This window comes from Molossus molossus, unplaced genomic scaffold (genome assembly GCF_014108415.1).
Source record: "Molossus molossus isolate mMolMol1 unplaced genomic scaffold, mMolMol1.p scaffold_m16_p_2, whole genome shotgun sequence".
NCBI classification, from domain to species: Eukaryota; Metazoa; Chordata; class Mammalia; order Chiroptera; family Molossidae; genus Molossus; species Molossus molossus.
Window position 1 is genome coordinate 37,209,783 of NW_023425355.1, and position 16,611 is coordinate 37,226,393.

Below are 16,611 nucleotides of genomic sequence, written 5' to 3' on the forward strand. Positions count from 1 at the left end.
AAAACCCCAAAAGAACCCAAACAGGCCTACACCAAGATATAGTATCATTAAAATGCCAAACACTAAAGAAAAAGAGAGAACCCTAAATGCAGAAAGAGATAAGCAACAGGTTACCTACTAAGAAACCCCCATAAGGCTATCAGCTAACTTCTAAACAGAAACACTACAGGCCAGAAGGGAATGGCATGAAGTAATCAAGGTCATGAAAAACAAGGATCTGAATCCAAGACTACTCTATCCGGTAAGGCTATCATTCAAAACTGAAGGTGAAATAAAGAGCTTCCCAAACCAAAAAAAAAAGAGCTAAGGGAATATAGTAGAACCAAACCAGCATTGCAAGGAATGTTAAAAGGCCTGCTGTAATAAGCAGAAGAAATAGAAGCATAACCATAATAAACAAAAATGGCAATAAATAAGTACATATCAATAATAACCTTAAATGTAAATGAATTAAACATTCCGATCAAAAGACACAGAGTAGCTGAATGGATAAGAAAGCATGACTCATATATATGTTGATTACAAGAGACCTACTATACAACAAAAGAGTCACATAGGCTGAAAGTGAAGGGATGGTAAAATTCTCCAAGCAAATGGAAATGAAAAAAAAAGCTCAGGTAGCAATACTCATCTCTGATAAAATATACTACAAAATGAAGGCCAGAACTAGAGACTAGGAAGGCCACTTCATACTATTGAAAGGGTGTATCCAACAGGAAGATAGAAATATCCTTGTTAACTGTATATGCACCCAACATAGGAGCACAAAAATACATCAAAAAACTTATAGAGGGCTTCAAAGGAGAAAACAAAAGCAATGCAATCACAGCAGAGGACTTCAACACCCCTCTGACATCACTGGATAGATCCTGTAGACAAAAATTTAACAAGGAAACAGAGACTCTAAATGATGCACTAAATGCAATGGATTTAATAGATATCTACAGAGAATTACAACCCAAATTCGCAGAATTCACATTCTTCCCAAGTGCACATGGGGCATTCTCAAAGACAGACAACTTGTTAGGACACAAACTAAGTCTCTACAAGTGCAAAATATTGAAATCATATCAAGCATCTTCTCAGATCACAATGGCATGAACCTAGAAATCAGTTACAATAAAAACACTCAAAAACATTCAAACACATGGAGGCTAAATAGCATGTTATTAAACAATGAAGGGGTTACAAAGAAGATCAAGGATGAATTTAAAAACTTCCTGGAAACAAATAAAAATGAACACACAACAACACAAAATCTATGGGATGCAGCGAAAGCAGTCCTGAGAGGGAAGTTTATAGCACTAGAGGCCTACCTCAAGAAAAATCCTAACTGACTATCTAACCTTACAACTTCTAATTCTAACCAAGAATTAGAAAGTAAACAAAAAGAAAAACTCAAAGCAAGTACAAGGAAAAAAATAGTAAAGGTCAGAGCAGAAATAAATGACATAGAGACCAAAAAACAATTCAAAGGATCAATAAACAAAGAGCTGGTTTTTTGAAAAGATAAACAAGATTGATGGACCCTTATCCAGACTCACCAAGAAACAAAGAGAAAGGACCCAAATAAACAAATTCAGAAAGGAAAGTGGAGAAGTAACAACTGACACTACAGAAATAGAAAGGATCATTAACACATACTATGAACAATTACACACCAACAAATTGGACAATCTAGGCAAAATGGACAAATTTCTAGAAACACATAGTCTCTCAAAACTAAAACAGGAAGATAGAAAACCCGAACAGACCAATAACAACTAAGGAAATTGAAGATGTAATCAAGACTCTCTCAGCAAACAATAGCCTGGGCCCATACAGCTTCACAGAGGAGTTTCACCAAACATTCAAAGAAGAATTAACACCCACACTCTTCAAGCTATTCTAAAAAATTCAAGAAGGAATACTTCCCAACGTCTTTAATGAGGCCAGCAAAATTCTAATTCCAAAACCAGATAAAGACTCTGCAAAGAAATAAAACTCTAAGCCAATATCCCTGATGAACACAGATGCCAAAATCCTTAACAAAATATTAGCAAATCGGATCCAGCAATACAACAAAAAAAGTGTTTACCATGACAAGGTGGGCTTCATTCCAGGGATACAAGGCTGGTACAATATTTGCAAATCAATAAATGTGATGCACCACATAAACAAAATGAAATGTAAATCCATATGATCATATCAGTAGACACTGAAAAAGCATTTGATAAAATCCAATACCCATTTCTGATAAAAAAGGCTCAGCAATGTGGGAATAGAGGGATATCTCAACATACTAAAAGCCATATATGAAAAACCTACAGCCAACATCATACTCAATGGGCAAAAACTAAAAGCATTTCCCTTAAGAACAGAAACAAGACAGGGATGCCTACTTTCACCACTATTATTTAACATAGTACTGGAAGTCTTAGTCACAGCTATTAGACTAGAAAAAAATAAATAAAAGGGATCCACATTGGAAAGGAGGAAGTGAAACTGTGACTATTTGCAGATGACATGATATTGTACATGGAAAACCCTAAAGACTCCATGAAAAACATACTAGATTTAATAAAAAAAAAATTGGCAAAGTAGCAGGACACAAAATTAACATCAAGAAATCAAGCCCTGGCCGGTTTGGCTCAGAGGTTAGAGTGTCGGCCTGCGGGGTTCGGTTCCCGCTGGGGGCATGTACCTTGGTTGCAGTTTGTCCCCGGCCCTGGTGGGTTGTGCGGGTGGCAGCCACTCGATGTGTTCCTTTCACATTGATGTTTCTCTCTCTCTCTCTGTTCCTCTCTCTCCCTCCCACTCTACCTGAACAAAAAATGGAAAAATGTCCTCGGGTGAGGATAAAAAAAAAAAAAAAAAAGAAAGAAATCGAGGGCATTCTTATACACCAATGATGAACTCACAGAAAGAGAAACTAAAAAGAAAAAAAAACCCATTTACCATTGTAGCAAAAAAATTAAGATATCTAGGAATAAACTTAACCAAAAAAACAAAGAATCTGTTTGCAGAAAACTACAGGACATTGAAATAAGAATTAGAAACATCTCTAAGAAAAATTAATTAATCCATAAAAAAATAGAGGAAGATATAAACAAGTGAGAGCATATACCTTGTATAAGGATTGAAAAAATTAACATTATTAAAATATCCACACTACCCAAAGCAATCTATAGATTCAATGCAATCCTCATTAAAATAACAACAGCATAGTTCATAGAATGAGAACAAATACTCCAAAAGTTTATATAGAACCAAAAAAGACCTCAAATAGATACAGCAATTTTGAGAAAAAAAGAACAACGTTGAAGCGATCACAATACCAGATATCAGGTTATACTACAAAGCCACTGTAAGCAAAATAGCCTAGTACTGGCACAAGAAAAGGCATATAGCCCTAGCCGGTTTGGCTCAGCGGTTGAAGCATCGGCCTGTGGACCAGAGAGTCCTGGGTTTGGTTCTTGCTAGTGGCATTAAAAAAAAAAAACAAGAAAAAAAACCATGCATATAGATCAATGGAAAAGAACAGAGAACCCAAAAACTGATCTAAGACATTATGCTCAATTAACATTTGACAAAGGTGGCAAGAGCATTCAATGGAGTAAAGACAGCCTCCTTAACGAGTTTGGGCCTGGCCAGTGTGGCTCAATGGGTGAGTGTCAATCCATGCACCAAGAGGTTGCTGGTTTGATTCCTAGTCAGGGCACATGTCCAGGTTGTGGGCCAAATCCCCAGTGGGGGGCATGCAGGAGGCAACCAATTGATGCCCTCTCTCAACGATGTTTCCATCTCTCTCTCCCTCTCCCTTCCTTTCTCTAAAATATCAGTCAAGAAAAAAAATTTTTTTTAATAATAAATGGTGTTGGGAAAATTGGGACAGCTACATGCAAAAAAATGACACTAGCCCACCAACTTACGCTATAGATAAGACTAAACTCAAAATGGATAAAAGACTTAAATGTGACTCGTGAATCCAGAAAAATCCTAGAAGAAAATGTAGGCAACCAAATTTCAGACATCACAAGCAGCAGAATTTTCACTGATACAACGCCTAAGGCAAGAGAAAACAAAGGAAAAAAATAATACATGGGACTACATCAAGCTAATTCTGCACAGCAAAAGAAACAAGCATCAAAATGGAAAGGGAACCCACCATATGGGAGAGCATAATTGCCAATGATACATCAAATAAGAGTAATTTCCAAAATATATAGTGTACTCACACAACTCCACCAAAGACAAAGAATCCAATTAAAAAATGGGTAGAGGACCTAAATAGACAACTTTCCAAAAAGGACATACAGTTGGCCAAGAGACATATGAAAAAATGCTCACTGTTACTAATCATCAGAGAGATGCAAATTAAAACAACTACAACCTCACACCTGCCAGAAAGGTTGCCATCAACAAATCATCAAACAACAAGTGTTGGCGAGGGTATGGAGAAAAGGGGACTCTAGCACACTGCTGGTGGGAATGCATATTGGTACAGCCACTATAGAAAACAATATGGTGTTACCTCAAATAATTAAAAATTGAACTTCCATTTGACCCAGTGATCCCACTTCTAGGAATATACCCTTAGAAGCCTGAAACACCATTCAGAAAGAATATATGTACCCCCATGTTCACAGAAGCAGTATTGACAATCGCTAAGATCTGGAAACAGCCCAAGTGTCCATCAATAGATGAGTAGATTAAAAAACTGTGGTACATATACACAATGGAGTACTATGCAGCTGTAGGAAAGAAAGATCTCTTATCCTTTGAGATGACATGGAGGGACCTGGAGTGTATTATGCTAAGCAAAATAAGACAATCAGAGAAAGGCAAATATCACATAATCTCACTTATTTCTGAAATATAATGAACAAAATAAGCTGATGAACAAAACAGACTCAGACAGAAGTAGGGTTCAGACTGACAATCTTCAGAGGAGGAGTGTAGGGGGAAGGGAAGAGATAAACCGAAGAACTTGTATGCATATATGCATAACCAATGAACATAGTCAACCATGCTGGTGGGGTGGGATCAGGAGGAAGGTGTCAATGAGGGAAAAGAGGAGAAACATTTGTAACAAAAATAAATTAATAATAAAAAAAGATGAATAGGTCTGAGGATCTAATGTAAAACATGGTGACAATATTTGGTAACATTGTACTGTATAACTGAAAATAATAGAAAAAATTTTGTGGACAAAGGACTCACTAGACATTTCTCCAAAGGTTAATATACAAATGACAAACAAGCATAGAAAAGGATGCCCAACATCACTAATCATTAAAGGAGAGATATCCTCTCACCCCTATTATGATGAGTACCATAAAAGAAAAAGATATGAGTGTTGGTAAGTATACAGAAAAATGAGAACCCTTGTATATGGTGGAAAGGTAAAAATGGTGCTGCTGCTATGGAAAACAGTATGGGATTGCCTCAAAAAAAAAAAGAAGAAGTAGAACTACCATATGATTTGGTAATCTCACATCTTGGTATATATCCAAAAGCACTGAAAAGCAGGATCTTCAAGAGATATTTGCATATCCATGTTCATAGCAGTACATCAGAAATAGTCGAGAAGTGGAAGCAACCCAAGTTGTCCATTGACAGATGGATGGTGAAACAAAATATAGTCTCTATACATATAATGCAATATAATATAGCCTTAAAAGGGAAGGAAATTCTGACATATGCCACAATATAGAAAAGTCTTGAAGACATTATGCTAAGTGAAACAGGCCATTCACAAAAAGGCAAATATTGTATGATTCTATTTATATGTGCTATCTAGAATAGTCAAATTCAGAGAAACAGAAGTAGAATGGTGGTAGCCAGGGGCTGGGTGGTGGGGAAGGAAAATGGGGATTATTTAATGGATATAGAGTTTTAGATTTCCAAGATGCAAAGTTCTATAGATGAGCTGCACAACAGTGTGAATATACTTAATATTAGTGAACTGTACACTTAATAATGGTAAGACGCTAAAGTTTGTATTGTGTTTTTCAGAATTAAAGTGTTAAAAGAAGTAATAAAGCCCATAAAAGTAAAACATTAATAAAGCCCATAAAAATAAAACATTAAAATATAAAGAAAATAGTTTAATCTTCCAGGATTATTATTCAGAAAACTTGTACTAGCTGTGTTATTTTCTTGGAAAAATTACTTATGCTAAGTCTCAGCTGTTATGAAAGTTAAGTGAAATGAGTTTTGAAGCATAGATAAATATTTAGCAAGATATAGTACGGGGGTCTAATAAATAGTTCAAATGTCTAGATTATTTTAAGCAATCTTCAAGTTATTGAATTCAAGAATGTTCAGAAATGTGTAACATTCCCCAAACTCTGATGAAAGTTTCATGTTTCCCTTATGATTATACATAATCAAACTTTTTCCAATCACCCTTTTACTATAAGTATATGAAACACAAACATAACTTTTAAAATTACCTTTTGGCAAAAGCACAGATGTTGTCAATAAGTGGACAGTTCTTCAATGCAGCTTCCACTTTCCCAAGAGATACATATTCTCCTGCCTGTAATTTCACCAGATCTTTCTTGCGATCTGTAAGTCATGGAGAATGTTAAGTTATCCATAGTCCATTTTATTAGGGTCTGTACAATTATGAATTTATTTTAATATCATTGCCCTTTTTTTAAAAATCCTCATCTATGGATATTTTTTCCATTGATTTTTTAGAGAGAGTGGAAGGGAAAGAGGGAGGGGAGAGGGTGAGAGGGAAAGGAGGGAGGAGAGAGCGAGAGAGAGGGACATCAATGTGATAGAGGAACATTAATTGGTTGCCTCCCAACTGGAGCCAGGGATCAAACCTGCAACTCAGGTATGTGCTCTTGACTGGGAATCAAACCCATAACCCTTCAGTGCACAGGTCAACACTCTAACCACTGAGCCACACCAGTCAGGACTCATTGCTGTAATCTTTATTTAAAAAGATACTTCTTCTAAAATCTTGTTACATATAATGTTTGCACGCGCAGGCGCACACGCACGCGCGCACACACACACACACACCAGTTAAGAAAATACCTAGTTAAAATAAAGAAATACTTGCTAAAATATTACACACCATACTGAAAGCTTTAATGTCTTATAATCAAATATTATAATAAAATCAATAGAAGGAACAGGACTTTGGAGTATTAGACTTGAATGGTAGCTCTGCCAGTTACTAGCTATGTGATCCTGGGCAGGTCAGTGAACCTCTCCAGCCCTCAATTTTATCAGGGACAATGATGGCTACCTCATACATGCACGCAGTACAATGTCTGGCATAGACAGAGAACATGGTCAATAAATGTTAATTACCCATTTTCCATATGTGACGTTATCTTGTTAAAATGACAGTGCTATAAGAATGTGTTGGCACAGGATCATATGACATGAATAATCATCAAGCTTCCTTATGACCCTCATCTGAGTGTTGACTTGCCTACTCATGGCTTGAGAACACACTCTACATGCCAAAAGAAACAATCTTTGATTCCAGTACAATGACGGATCAAGAAAAAGGTGGGAAGGGGCAGTTATTGATTTTAGATTGAGCCATATTTCCTAGAAATTTCCCCAGCAGATCCAACTTCTGGATAAAAAAATCAAATTTCCCCAGAAATCTTTAAGTATATTCAGGTCAGATATGGTTCCAGAGACAGACTTAAATGGATCACTAGAAATATGACTAAGGAAATGTTATGGCTGTAAAAGGACCTGACCAGGACCCTACAGAGTGTTCATTATCAGCTAGTCAATTTTTTATTTTAACTTTTGCTTGATTAAAAGTTGAATAGCATTAAGTGCCATTTGGGGTAGCTTTTTGAACTTACAAGCCTATTTCAGTAGGCTCAAAAAAGACAGTGCCAAACCAAATGACATTCTCAAAAGAACAGATTAATGTTGAGGATTGACATTATAATTTTCTAAGGTTCAGGGTTGTTGAGAGACATATAAACGGTGACTAGGGAAAATGTGTCCACACTGCCTCTTGGGTGGGGAAGTAATCAGCGAGGAATGACTAGAATAGGGTATGTTACAGTAGATGGTTATACAGAACCACAAGCAGTTGAACAACAACAAAAATACCTCTTCTGAACAATTTTTGTTTTCTTATTATCCATCTTATATTTTCCTGCCTATCTCTAAAGCTGCTGCTGCTCCTACCAGTTACTTAGATGTAGGCACTGACCACCCTGGCTCTAAACGTTTGACATATATCAACTTGTTTAATCCTAACAAAAGCCATACCAAGTCAGTATTCTTGTCCCTGTTTTACAGATGGAGAAGTACAGACATAAATTAAATAACTTGCCCAAAGTTTAAACCAATGGAACCATCAACTCTATTAATGACTTGATCAATATTATCTTTCACATATGCTAAAGTTGCAAAAACTAAAGAAAACCACAAAAATAGAAATACACTGACCAATAATTTGTAAACATCCATCAGGATGGAATTCTCCAATATCACCAGTACAAAACCACCTTTGGCCATTTTCATCCACAGAATAATCCTCTGCCGTTTTTTCTTCATTTTTAAAATATCCCATGGAGATATTCTGCCCACCAATTACGATTTCACCTCTGGGGTTTGGTTTGTCGTGAATTGTGTAACCGCCTGGAAGTTATTAAAGCAAATTAGTTCTTGTTCTAAAACAAAATTTACTTGCATTAATTCCTAAAGCTCCTTTGCAAATATTTCCTGTTGATCAAACTGCACATCACTTTATGGGAGAATATCAGTTTGTATTTATTCAGATTTATGTGACGATAGTGGGTAACTATGATTTCAGGAGTACCAGTCTCATTGATAATCACGAACCCACCCCAAACCTTCCCATGACCATAAAATTTCACACTTAAAATATCATTAAAGATTAAAGTTCATAGAGCTCTGTTAAAATAAGACTGTTCCCAAGAAGGGTAACACTGGAAGCAACATCACTAACCGAGAAAGGGAGTCTATGGGAAAAAGGAGAGAAATTTTATTTCCTTAATTTTGCCCATGGCCAGACATGACTTTTAAAATTAAAACACTGAATTGACAATAACTATTAAAACATTTAATCACTATTCATTACCTCTTTAGTACTGAATGAAGCTTATTTTAAGAAAAATATACAAAAATATGAATTTATAAACAGGCATGCTAATTAGATTTTGACATAAAAGAATTAAAGGCAGTATCCTCATCAGCTGTTAGATGCTCTTTAAATTGAAAACTATTCAATATTTCAAGACAAAATACATTGTATGTAAAATATTAAGATCTTGCCTATTATATAAAGCACAGATTCCTTCATAGCAAGGAAAACTCGAAACAAATAAATATGCAATAATGGACCCACTCCCCAAAACTGACATTGAAGCACAATACCAGAAAATTTGAAAATAAAAATTAAAGGCAAAATTCTCCTTATTAAGTTTTACTATATATACTGTTTCTCTGATAACCCATCTCATAAAACAATTTTGAAGCTGGTGCCCAATCAAGGGGATAAATAAAGTAGGTTTATAGTTGTGAGTATGCAAAACAGTTTATTCTCGTATGAGTTGTATTATGACTATAAACCTACTTTTCTCCACCCCTGTACTATCTGTATTTTCTTTAGATTTCCATTCAACAATTGGATGGGCATTATCATGGGAGAAAGGATTTATTGCCAGGATGTAAAACACTTGGAAATAAAATTGGCTCTTCAGTATGGTATTTTTTAAAAGTGGTAATTTGCTCATAAAGCACCAAAAATAATGCACATAAGTTTATGCCAGATAAAGTAGATTCACTTATGTGGGTTTGACCAACCTAAGAAATATACTATACGGTAACTGATGCTTTAAATTCTCAGTTTGTGACCATCGATTAAATGAAAAAATATGGCGGTGGGCAAGACAGGAGAGAGGGAGAGTGTGTGAGAGTGTGAGCAAGTATGAGAGAATGTGAGTGACCATGAGTGTGGATGAGCAACCTTCAGCAGGCATATAAATCAATGGAATAGAACAGAGAACAACCCAGAAATGGACCCAAGGCAATATGCTCAATTAATATTTGACAAAGGTGGCAACAGCATACATTGGAGTAAAGACAGCCTCTTTAATAAATGGTGCTGGGAAAATTGGACAGCTACATGAAAAAAAAAAAAATTGAAACTAGACCATCAACTTACACTATACACAAGAAAAATGAATAAAAGACTTAAATGTGACTCATGAATCCATAAAAATCCTAGAAGAAAATGCAGGCAACAAAATTTCAGACATCATACGCAGCAGAATTTTCACTGATACATCACCTAAGGCAACAGAAACAAAGGAGAAAATGAACACATGGAAGTACATCAAATTCAAAAGCTCTGCACAGCAAAAGAAATAAGCACCAAAATGGAAAGGCAACACACTGTATGGGAGAACATAATTGCCAATGATACATCAGCTAGGGGTTAATTTCCATACAGCTCAACAAAAGGAAGACAAAGAACCCAATTAAAAAATGGGCAGAGGAACTAAATAGACACCTCTCCAAACTGGACATACAAATGGCTAAGAGACATATGAAGAAATGCTCAACATCACTAATCATCAGAGAGATGCAAATTAAAACAACAATGAGGTATCACCTCACACCTGTCAGAGTGGCCGCCATCAACAAATCATCAAACAACAAGTGTTGGTGAGGGTGTGGAGAAAAGGGGACTCTAGTACACTGCTGGTGGGAATGCAGACTGATGCAGCCACTATGAAAACCACTATGGTGTTACATCAAAAAATTAAAACTTGAACTTCCATTTGACCCAGTGATTCCACTTCTAGGAATATACCCTGAGAAGCCTGAAACACCAATCAGAAAGAGTATTATGTACCCCCATGCTCATAGCAGCACTAGTTACAATAGCTAAGATCTAGAAACAACTCAAATGTCCATCAGTAGACAAATGGATAAAAAAGCTGTGGTACATATACACAATGGAATACTATGCAGCTGTAAGAAAGGAAGATCTCTTATCCTTTGAGACGACATGGAGGGACCTGGAAAGTGTCATCCTAAGTGAAACAAGCCAAACAGAGAAAGATAAAAATCACGTGATCTCACTTATTTGTGGAATATAATGAACATAACAGTCTGAGGAACAGGGTAGTCCCAGAGACGTGAAAGTGGGGTACAGACTGACAATCCCCAATAGAGGGGGTGGGGGTGGAGAGATAAACCACAGAACTTAAATGCATGTATGCACAAACAATGGGCATGTACAGCAAAGCTGGGAACAGGGAGTGGAGTATGGGGGAGAGGGTATCAGTGGGGGAAAAGGGAGAAACATTTGTAACAAAAATTAATTAATTAATTAAATAAAAAATTAAATTAATAAAAATGGGCAGAGGACCTAAATAGACTTCTCCAAACAGGACATACAAATGGCCAAGAGAAATATGAAAACATGCTCAACATCACTAATCATCAGAGGGATGCAATTAAAACAACTACGAAGTATCACCTCACACCCGTCAGAATGGCCGCCACCAACAAAGCATCAAACAACAAGTGTTGGCGAGGGTGTGGAGAAAAGCAGACTCTAGTATACTGCTGGTGGGAATGCAGACTGATGCAGCCCTATGGAAAACAATGTGGTGTTTCCTCAAAAACTTAAAAATTGAACTGCCATTTGACCCAGTGATCCCACTTTTAGGAATATATCTTAAGAAGCCTGAAACACCAGTCAGAAAGAATATATGTACCCCTATGTTTATAACAGCACTATTTCCAACTCCTAACATCTGGAAACAGCCCAAGTGTCCATCAATAGATGAGTGGATGAAAAAGCTGTGGTACATATACACAATGAAATACTATGCAGCTATAAGAAAGAAAGATCTATTACCCTTTGAGATGACATGGAAGGACCTGGAGAGTATTATGCTACACAAAATAAGCCAGTCAGAGAAAGAGAAGTATCACAGGATCTCACTTATTTGTACAATATAATGAACAAAAGAAGGTGATGAACAAAATAGACCCAGAGACACAGAAGTAGGGTTCATACTGACAAATTTCATAGGAGGGGGTGGGAGGAGGGAGGAGATAAACCACAGAACTTATGCATATATGCATAACCAATGGACACAGACAACAATGCTGGGGGTTGGGGGCTGGGTGGGAAAGGGAGGAGGGTGTCAATGGGGGAAAAAGGAGAAGCATCTAAGACAAAAATAAATAAATTACATAATAAAAATAAATAAACAAATTCTCAGTTTCTAGCTCCATCCCAAGCTGTATATTCTCTCTTAAAATCTTAGGCTTTTTAATTATTCTTCCTTTATCAGGCAAGGCTAGGCTGTTAATTATTTGTTAATTTTGTAGGTCTTGTGTATGTTTAGTGTATTTTTCCCAATGTCATCATAGGAAGACAGAAAGTTGTTTCCTTCTTTCTTCAACTTATTTGTAAAAGGATTATCACCAATGACTGTAAGTTCAGGTTTCCTCTAAGTGGCTTGCCTTTGCAGTTACCTATAAGAATTAAACTATACATATAGCTGGACTACTGAGTTTCAATTATGAAAATGTTTGCTGGAATCAGAATCTAAGTGTGCATGTGATTAGTCAGTCACTCAATCCCCTGAAAATGATACACATCCTTCTCTAACCCAGGACTGCCCCACTAAGATTTTTTCCCCCTTTATCATCAAGTATTCCCCAATTCAGAATCATCATGCCTTGATTTGAGAGATTGTCTTTTCCTCTTGGCAACCTACAGATGTTACTGAGAAAAAGAAAGCACAGGGAACAAGTAACAGAAAACCTAACACTGTTAGGATGTTAGGATGTCATGAGGCTCACAGTGGTTTGCAACATAACTAGAATCACTAGCACTTGTCATAAAATTCTTACCTTCCTGCCAATCTTTCAGCTTAATTTCACAGCAAATGAGAGGGGCTCCAACTCTGCCAGTAGTATAGTCAGTAACTATGAGGGGGGGAAAAGCAACAAAGGTATTAGTATATCACATTCCAGACTCGCACCAATGGCATGACAGGAATATTGGAGCTAGAGCCAGATTCTGAATGATGACAAAAGAAGAGAACATAGTAACAGGAGTACCAACTGTGATCATTTTTCAATATATCAACTTCATTTCAGCAGTGCAATGGACTCCAATGTTTTTACATAATTTTTGCTTCTGATGGCTATATTTCAAATAATTAAGTACGAAAATCTGTTAGCTGGCTCCACCATTATCTATGTGGATCTGACAAGACAGATTTGAATTCCTTCTCTACCATTCATCGATTGGCTGTATAACTTTGAGAAGTTATTTAACCTCTCTAAGCCCCCATTTCCTCGTCTATTAAATTGGGATAGTGTTAAATGGGAGGATTAAATGAGATGACACTTAATTTGAGATTATTACTAGCAATATCAAGTGTTTATTGACTGCCTATTATGTACCTAGTGTCATATTAAATATTGTGAAGACAATATAAGGGTTAGAACCCTGCCCTCAATGAGCTTACAAAGTACTTGGGAAGAAATACATGTGAACTAATTTAGAGCACATTAAAATTTTTTCCCTTTACTGATATTAGAGAGAGAGAGAGGAAGGGAGAGGGAGAGAGACAGAGATATATGATGAGAGATAATATTAATTGGCCACCTCCTGCATGCCCCTCACTGGGGATCAGGCCCACAACCTGGGTATGTGGCCTGACTGAGAATCAAACTGGCGACTTCTTGGTGCATGGGTCAATGCTCAACCAGTGAGCCACACCAGACGGGCTAGAGCACATTTAAATAGTAAACTATATGGTACTACTGGTAATCACAACAGTACCTTAGAGACTAGAAAGATCTATGTAAAATGAAATTGTTGGGGAAGGCTTAATTGAAGAGCTGCCCACTAGGACAGTTTTTTTAAAAAGGGTATTCCAAGAGAAAGGAACAGAAAATACAGAAAGGTGAGACCAAGAATGCACATATGAGAAATGGTGAGAAGACTGACTTGTCTGGAGAGAGGAGCCAGGTGTATATTCATGTGGGAAAATGGAAAATAATAATGGGTAGGTACAATAGTATCAGATTAAAGATCTTTCAGCTTAATTTCACAGCAAATGAGAGGGGCTCCAACTCTGCCAGTAGTATAGCCAGTAACTATGAGGTGGGGGAAGCAACAAAGGTACTTGGGAAGAAATAGTCTTGAAAACTAGGCTTGCCCAGCCAGTGTGGCTCAGTGGATTGAGCATCATCCCATGGACTGAGAAGTCCTGGTTCGATTCTCAGCCAGGGCATGTGCCCAGATTTCTGGCTCGATCCCCAGCAGGGGGCGTACAGGAGGCAACCGATCAATGTTTCTCACATCAATGTTTCTCTCTCTCTCTCTAAAAAAAAAATCAATAAAAATATAATTTAAAAAAGAAAGCTAGGCTCACCAGTTGTGAAGCAGTGTTTGAGGTAGATGATTCTGACAGAAGTATATAGGATGAATCAGAAGTTATACATTAGAGTCAGACACAGATGCTGAAAGGCAGACACAGCCATTGAAAGGCTGTTACCTAAGAGGAGTATAAAGTGATAAAAGGTTGGATGCCAAAGGTGGCATGCAGGGGAGGGAGTGATTCAATGAAGAAATGGGAAGATCTGATCAAATTTAAATATATTCAAAATAATCAGAAGACTTCAAAGTGTGAATAGATTTAAGGATGATAATACCACTGTCACAAACAGTTTGTAAGGAAGACAGTTTGTGATAATGGCCCTTGGACACAATGAATTTAAAGCAAATGTGAGATAATCCACAAACATTATACCCACTATTTCACAACCTGAAGCGATTCTGTCCCTCAGAGGATATTTGGCAATGTTTGGAAAAACTTTTTGGCACACCTGGGGGAAGTAGGTTACTATTACTATCTAGCCATTAAACATCCTATAATTTATTGGAGAACCCCCAACAATAAAGAATTATCTAGTTTAAAATTTCAAGTGTCATGCCCTGGCTAGTTTGGCTCAGCGGTTGGAGCATTGGCCTGCGGACCAGAGTCCCAGGTTCAGTTCCCGCTGGGGCATAGGCCAAATAAAAAAATTAAAAAAATTAAATTTCAAGTGTCCAAGTTGAGAAAACTTCTGTAGGCTGTTGAAAATACCAGAAGAGAAAACAAACAAGAAGACAGAGCAGGAATATAAATTCAAGAGGGAGCAAATAAAGTGATACTTGATTCCAAGAGTGCAGTTCTTCAAAGAAGAGATCATTTAGAAAGAAAAGGTCATAGAACCAGGGTGTCAGAATTTTGAGGACTGATAATATGGCATAAACACATATTTACAAGGCTTAAAAATAAGGGTATCCTGGCCAGTTTGGTTCAGTGGTTAGAGCATCGATCTGCAGGCCGAAGGGTCTTGGGTTTGATTCCTGGTCGAGGGCATGTGCCTGGGTTGCAGGTTTGATCCCCAGACCCAATCAAGGTCCTATTGTGTGGAAGGCAACCAATCGATGTGTCTCTCTCACACCAATGATCAATGTTTCTCTCTCTTTCTCTCTGTCCATCCCTCCCTTTCTTCCACTCTATCTAAAAATCAATGAAAAATGTCCCCAGGTGAGGATTAACCAAAAAAAAAGAGAGAATAAATGCCTGTTGTTTAAAAAGAATAATAATAATAAGGGTGTATACAATACTAAACTAAACGTTTCTAAAACTAAAACAATGTAAGTTTGTATTGAATCCTGATATTACCAACAAGGTATAATATGACCATGTTTCCCAAAAGTAATGTAAATGGGCTTTATGAGTAGTAACTACTATAGAACTGCCATGTTAGAAATGCTTACCTTCAGTAACTGTCCCAGCACCACATGATTCTGTCAATCCATAACCCTGACCAACTGGGCAACAGAAGCAGACATTCATGAATCGGTGTGTCTGAGGTGACAATGGTGCTCCACCAGACAGCATCATACGGACATTCCCGCCCAGCAGAGCCTTCACCTTTTTAAATAGTATCCTTAATAAAAGGAAGGATAAATTATTGTAGTACATCCATACATTATTATTGGAAACAACTAATTAATAAGCATTGGAAAAGATTTCTCAACTTTGGTTGAGACATCTAAATTTTAAAACCATGTTGATAATGAGAGCAACAAAGCAACAAATAGTAACCCTTGAAAAAATGTCACAAAAACTCAAAAAAAAAAAAAAAAGTTCAGTGTTGAGAAGTTGTTTTGACGCACAGTAAATAAAAGAAAATGATGATGTCAAAGGAAAAATATTTTAAATTATCTTTAGAACATTTAGTCATCTTCTCCCTTCCAGTGAAAAAAGTTTCTCCATCTCCACGTCCCAGCACTGCATTTACAGTAACTGTTATATTCATAGACTTACTACACTGTTTTATGAAAATAATAAATCGGAATTCTTCATGCAGAATAGATCTTGAAAATCACTTTTTTAAAGTTGGAAATGACACTGTTTTTAAACTCAAATGTCTTTGATGCAAAAGTCTATTCTAGTTTTTCTTTAAGAGACCAAGTTTTAAAATTATATCTCAAATATTCACTCAATTATTAAAATTTGTTAAGTTGACAAGATCAGAGTTCAGGGTCCTCTGCTTGCTGTATCAGCAATG

The 16,611-nt window shown here is 36.8% G+C and overlaps 1 protein-coding gene across 4 annotated transcripts in view; it reads right to left on the reverse strand.

The window, feature by feature from the left end:
* ACSL4 (acyl-CoA synthetase long chain family member 4) overlaps positions 1 to 16,611 on the reverse strand; it is a 119,335-nt gene that overhangs the window by 11,200 nt on the left and 91,524 nt on the right. For all 4 annotated transcript variants that reach the window (XM_036271809.1, XM_036271810.1, XM_036271812.1 and 1 more), the window contains exons 10-13: positions 15,815 to 15,987; positions 12,883 to 12,957; positions 8,428 to 8,619; positions 6,438 to 6,552 (exon numbers count right to left, since the gene is read on the reverse strand). In XM_036271809.1, coding sequence (XP_036127702.1) covers positions 6,438 to 6,552; positions 8,428 to 8,619; positions 12,883 to 12,957; positions 15,815 to 15,987 — 555 coding nt within the window. The remainder of the gene's footprint in view (positions 1 to 6,437; positions 6,553 to 8,427; positions 8,620 to 12,882; positions 12,958 to 15,814; positions 15,988 to 16,611) is intronic.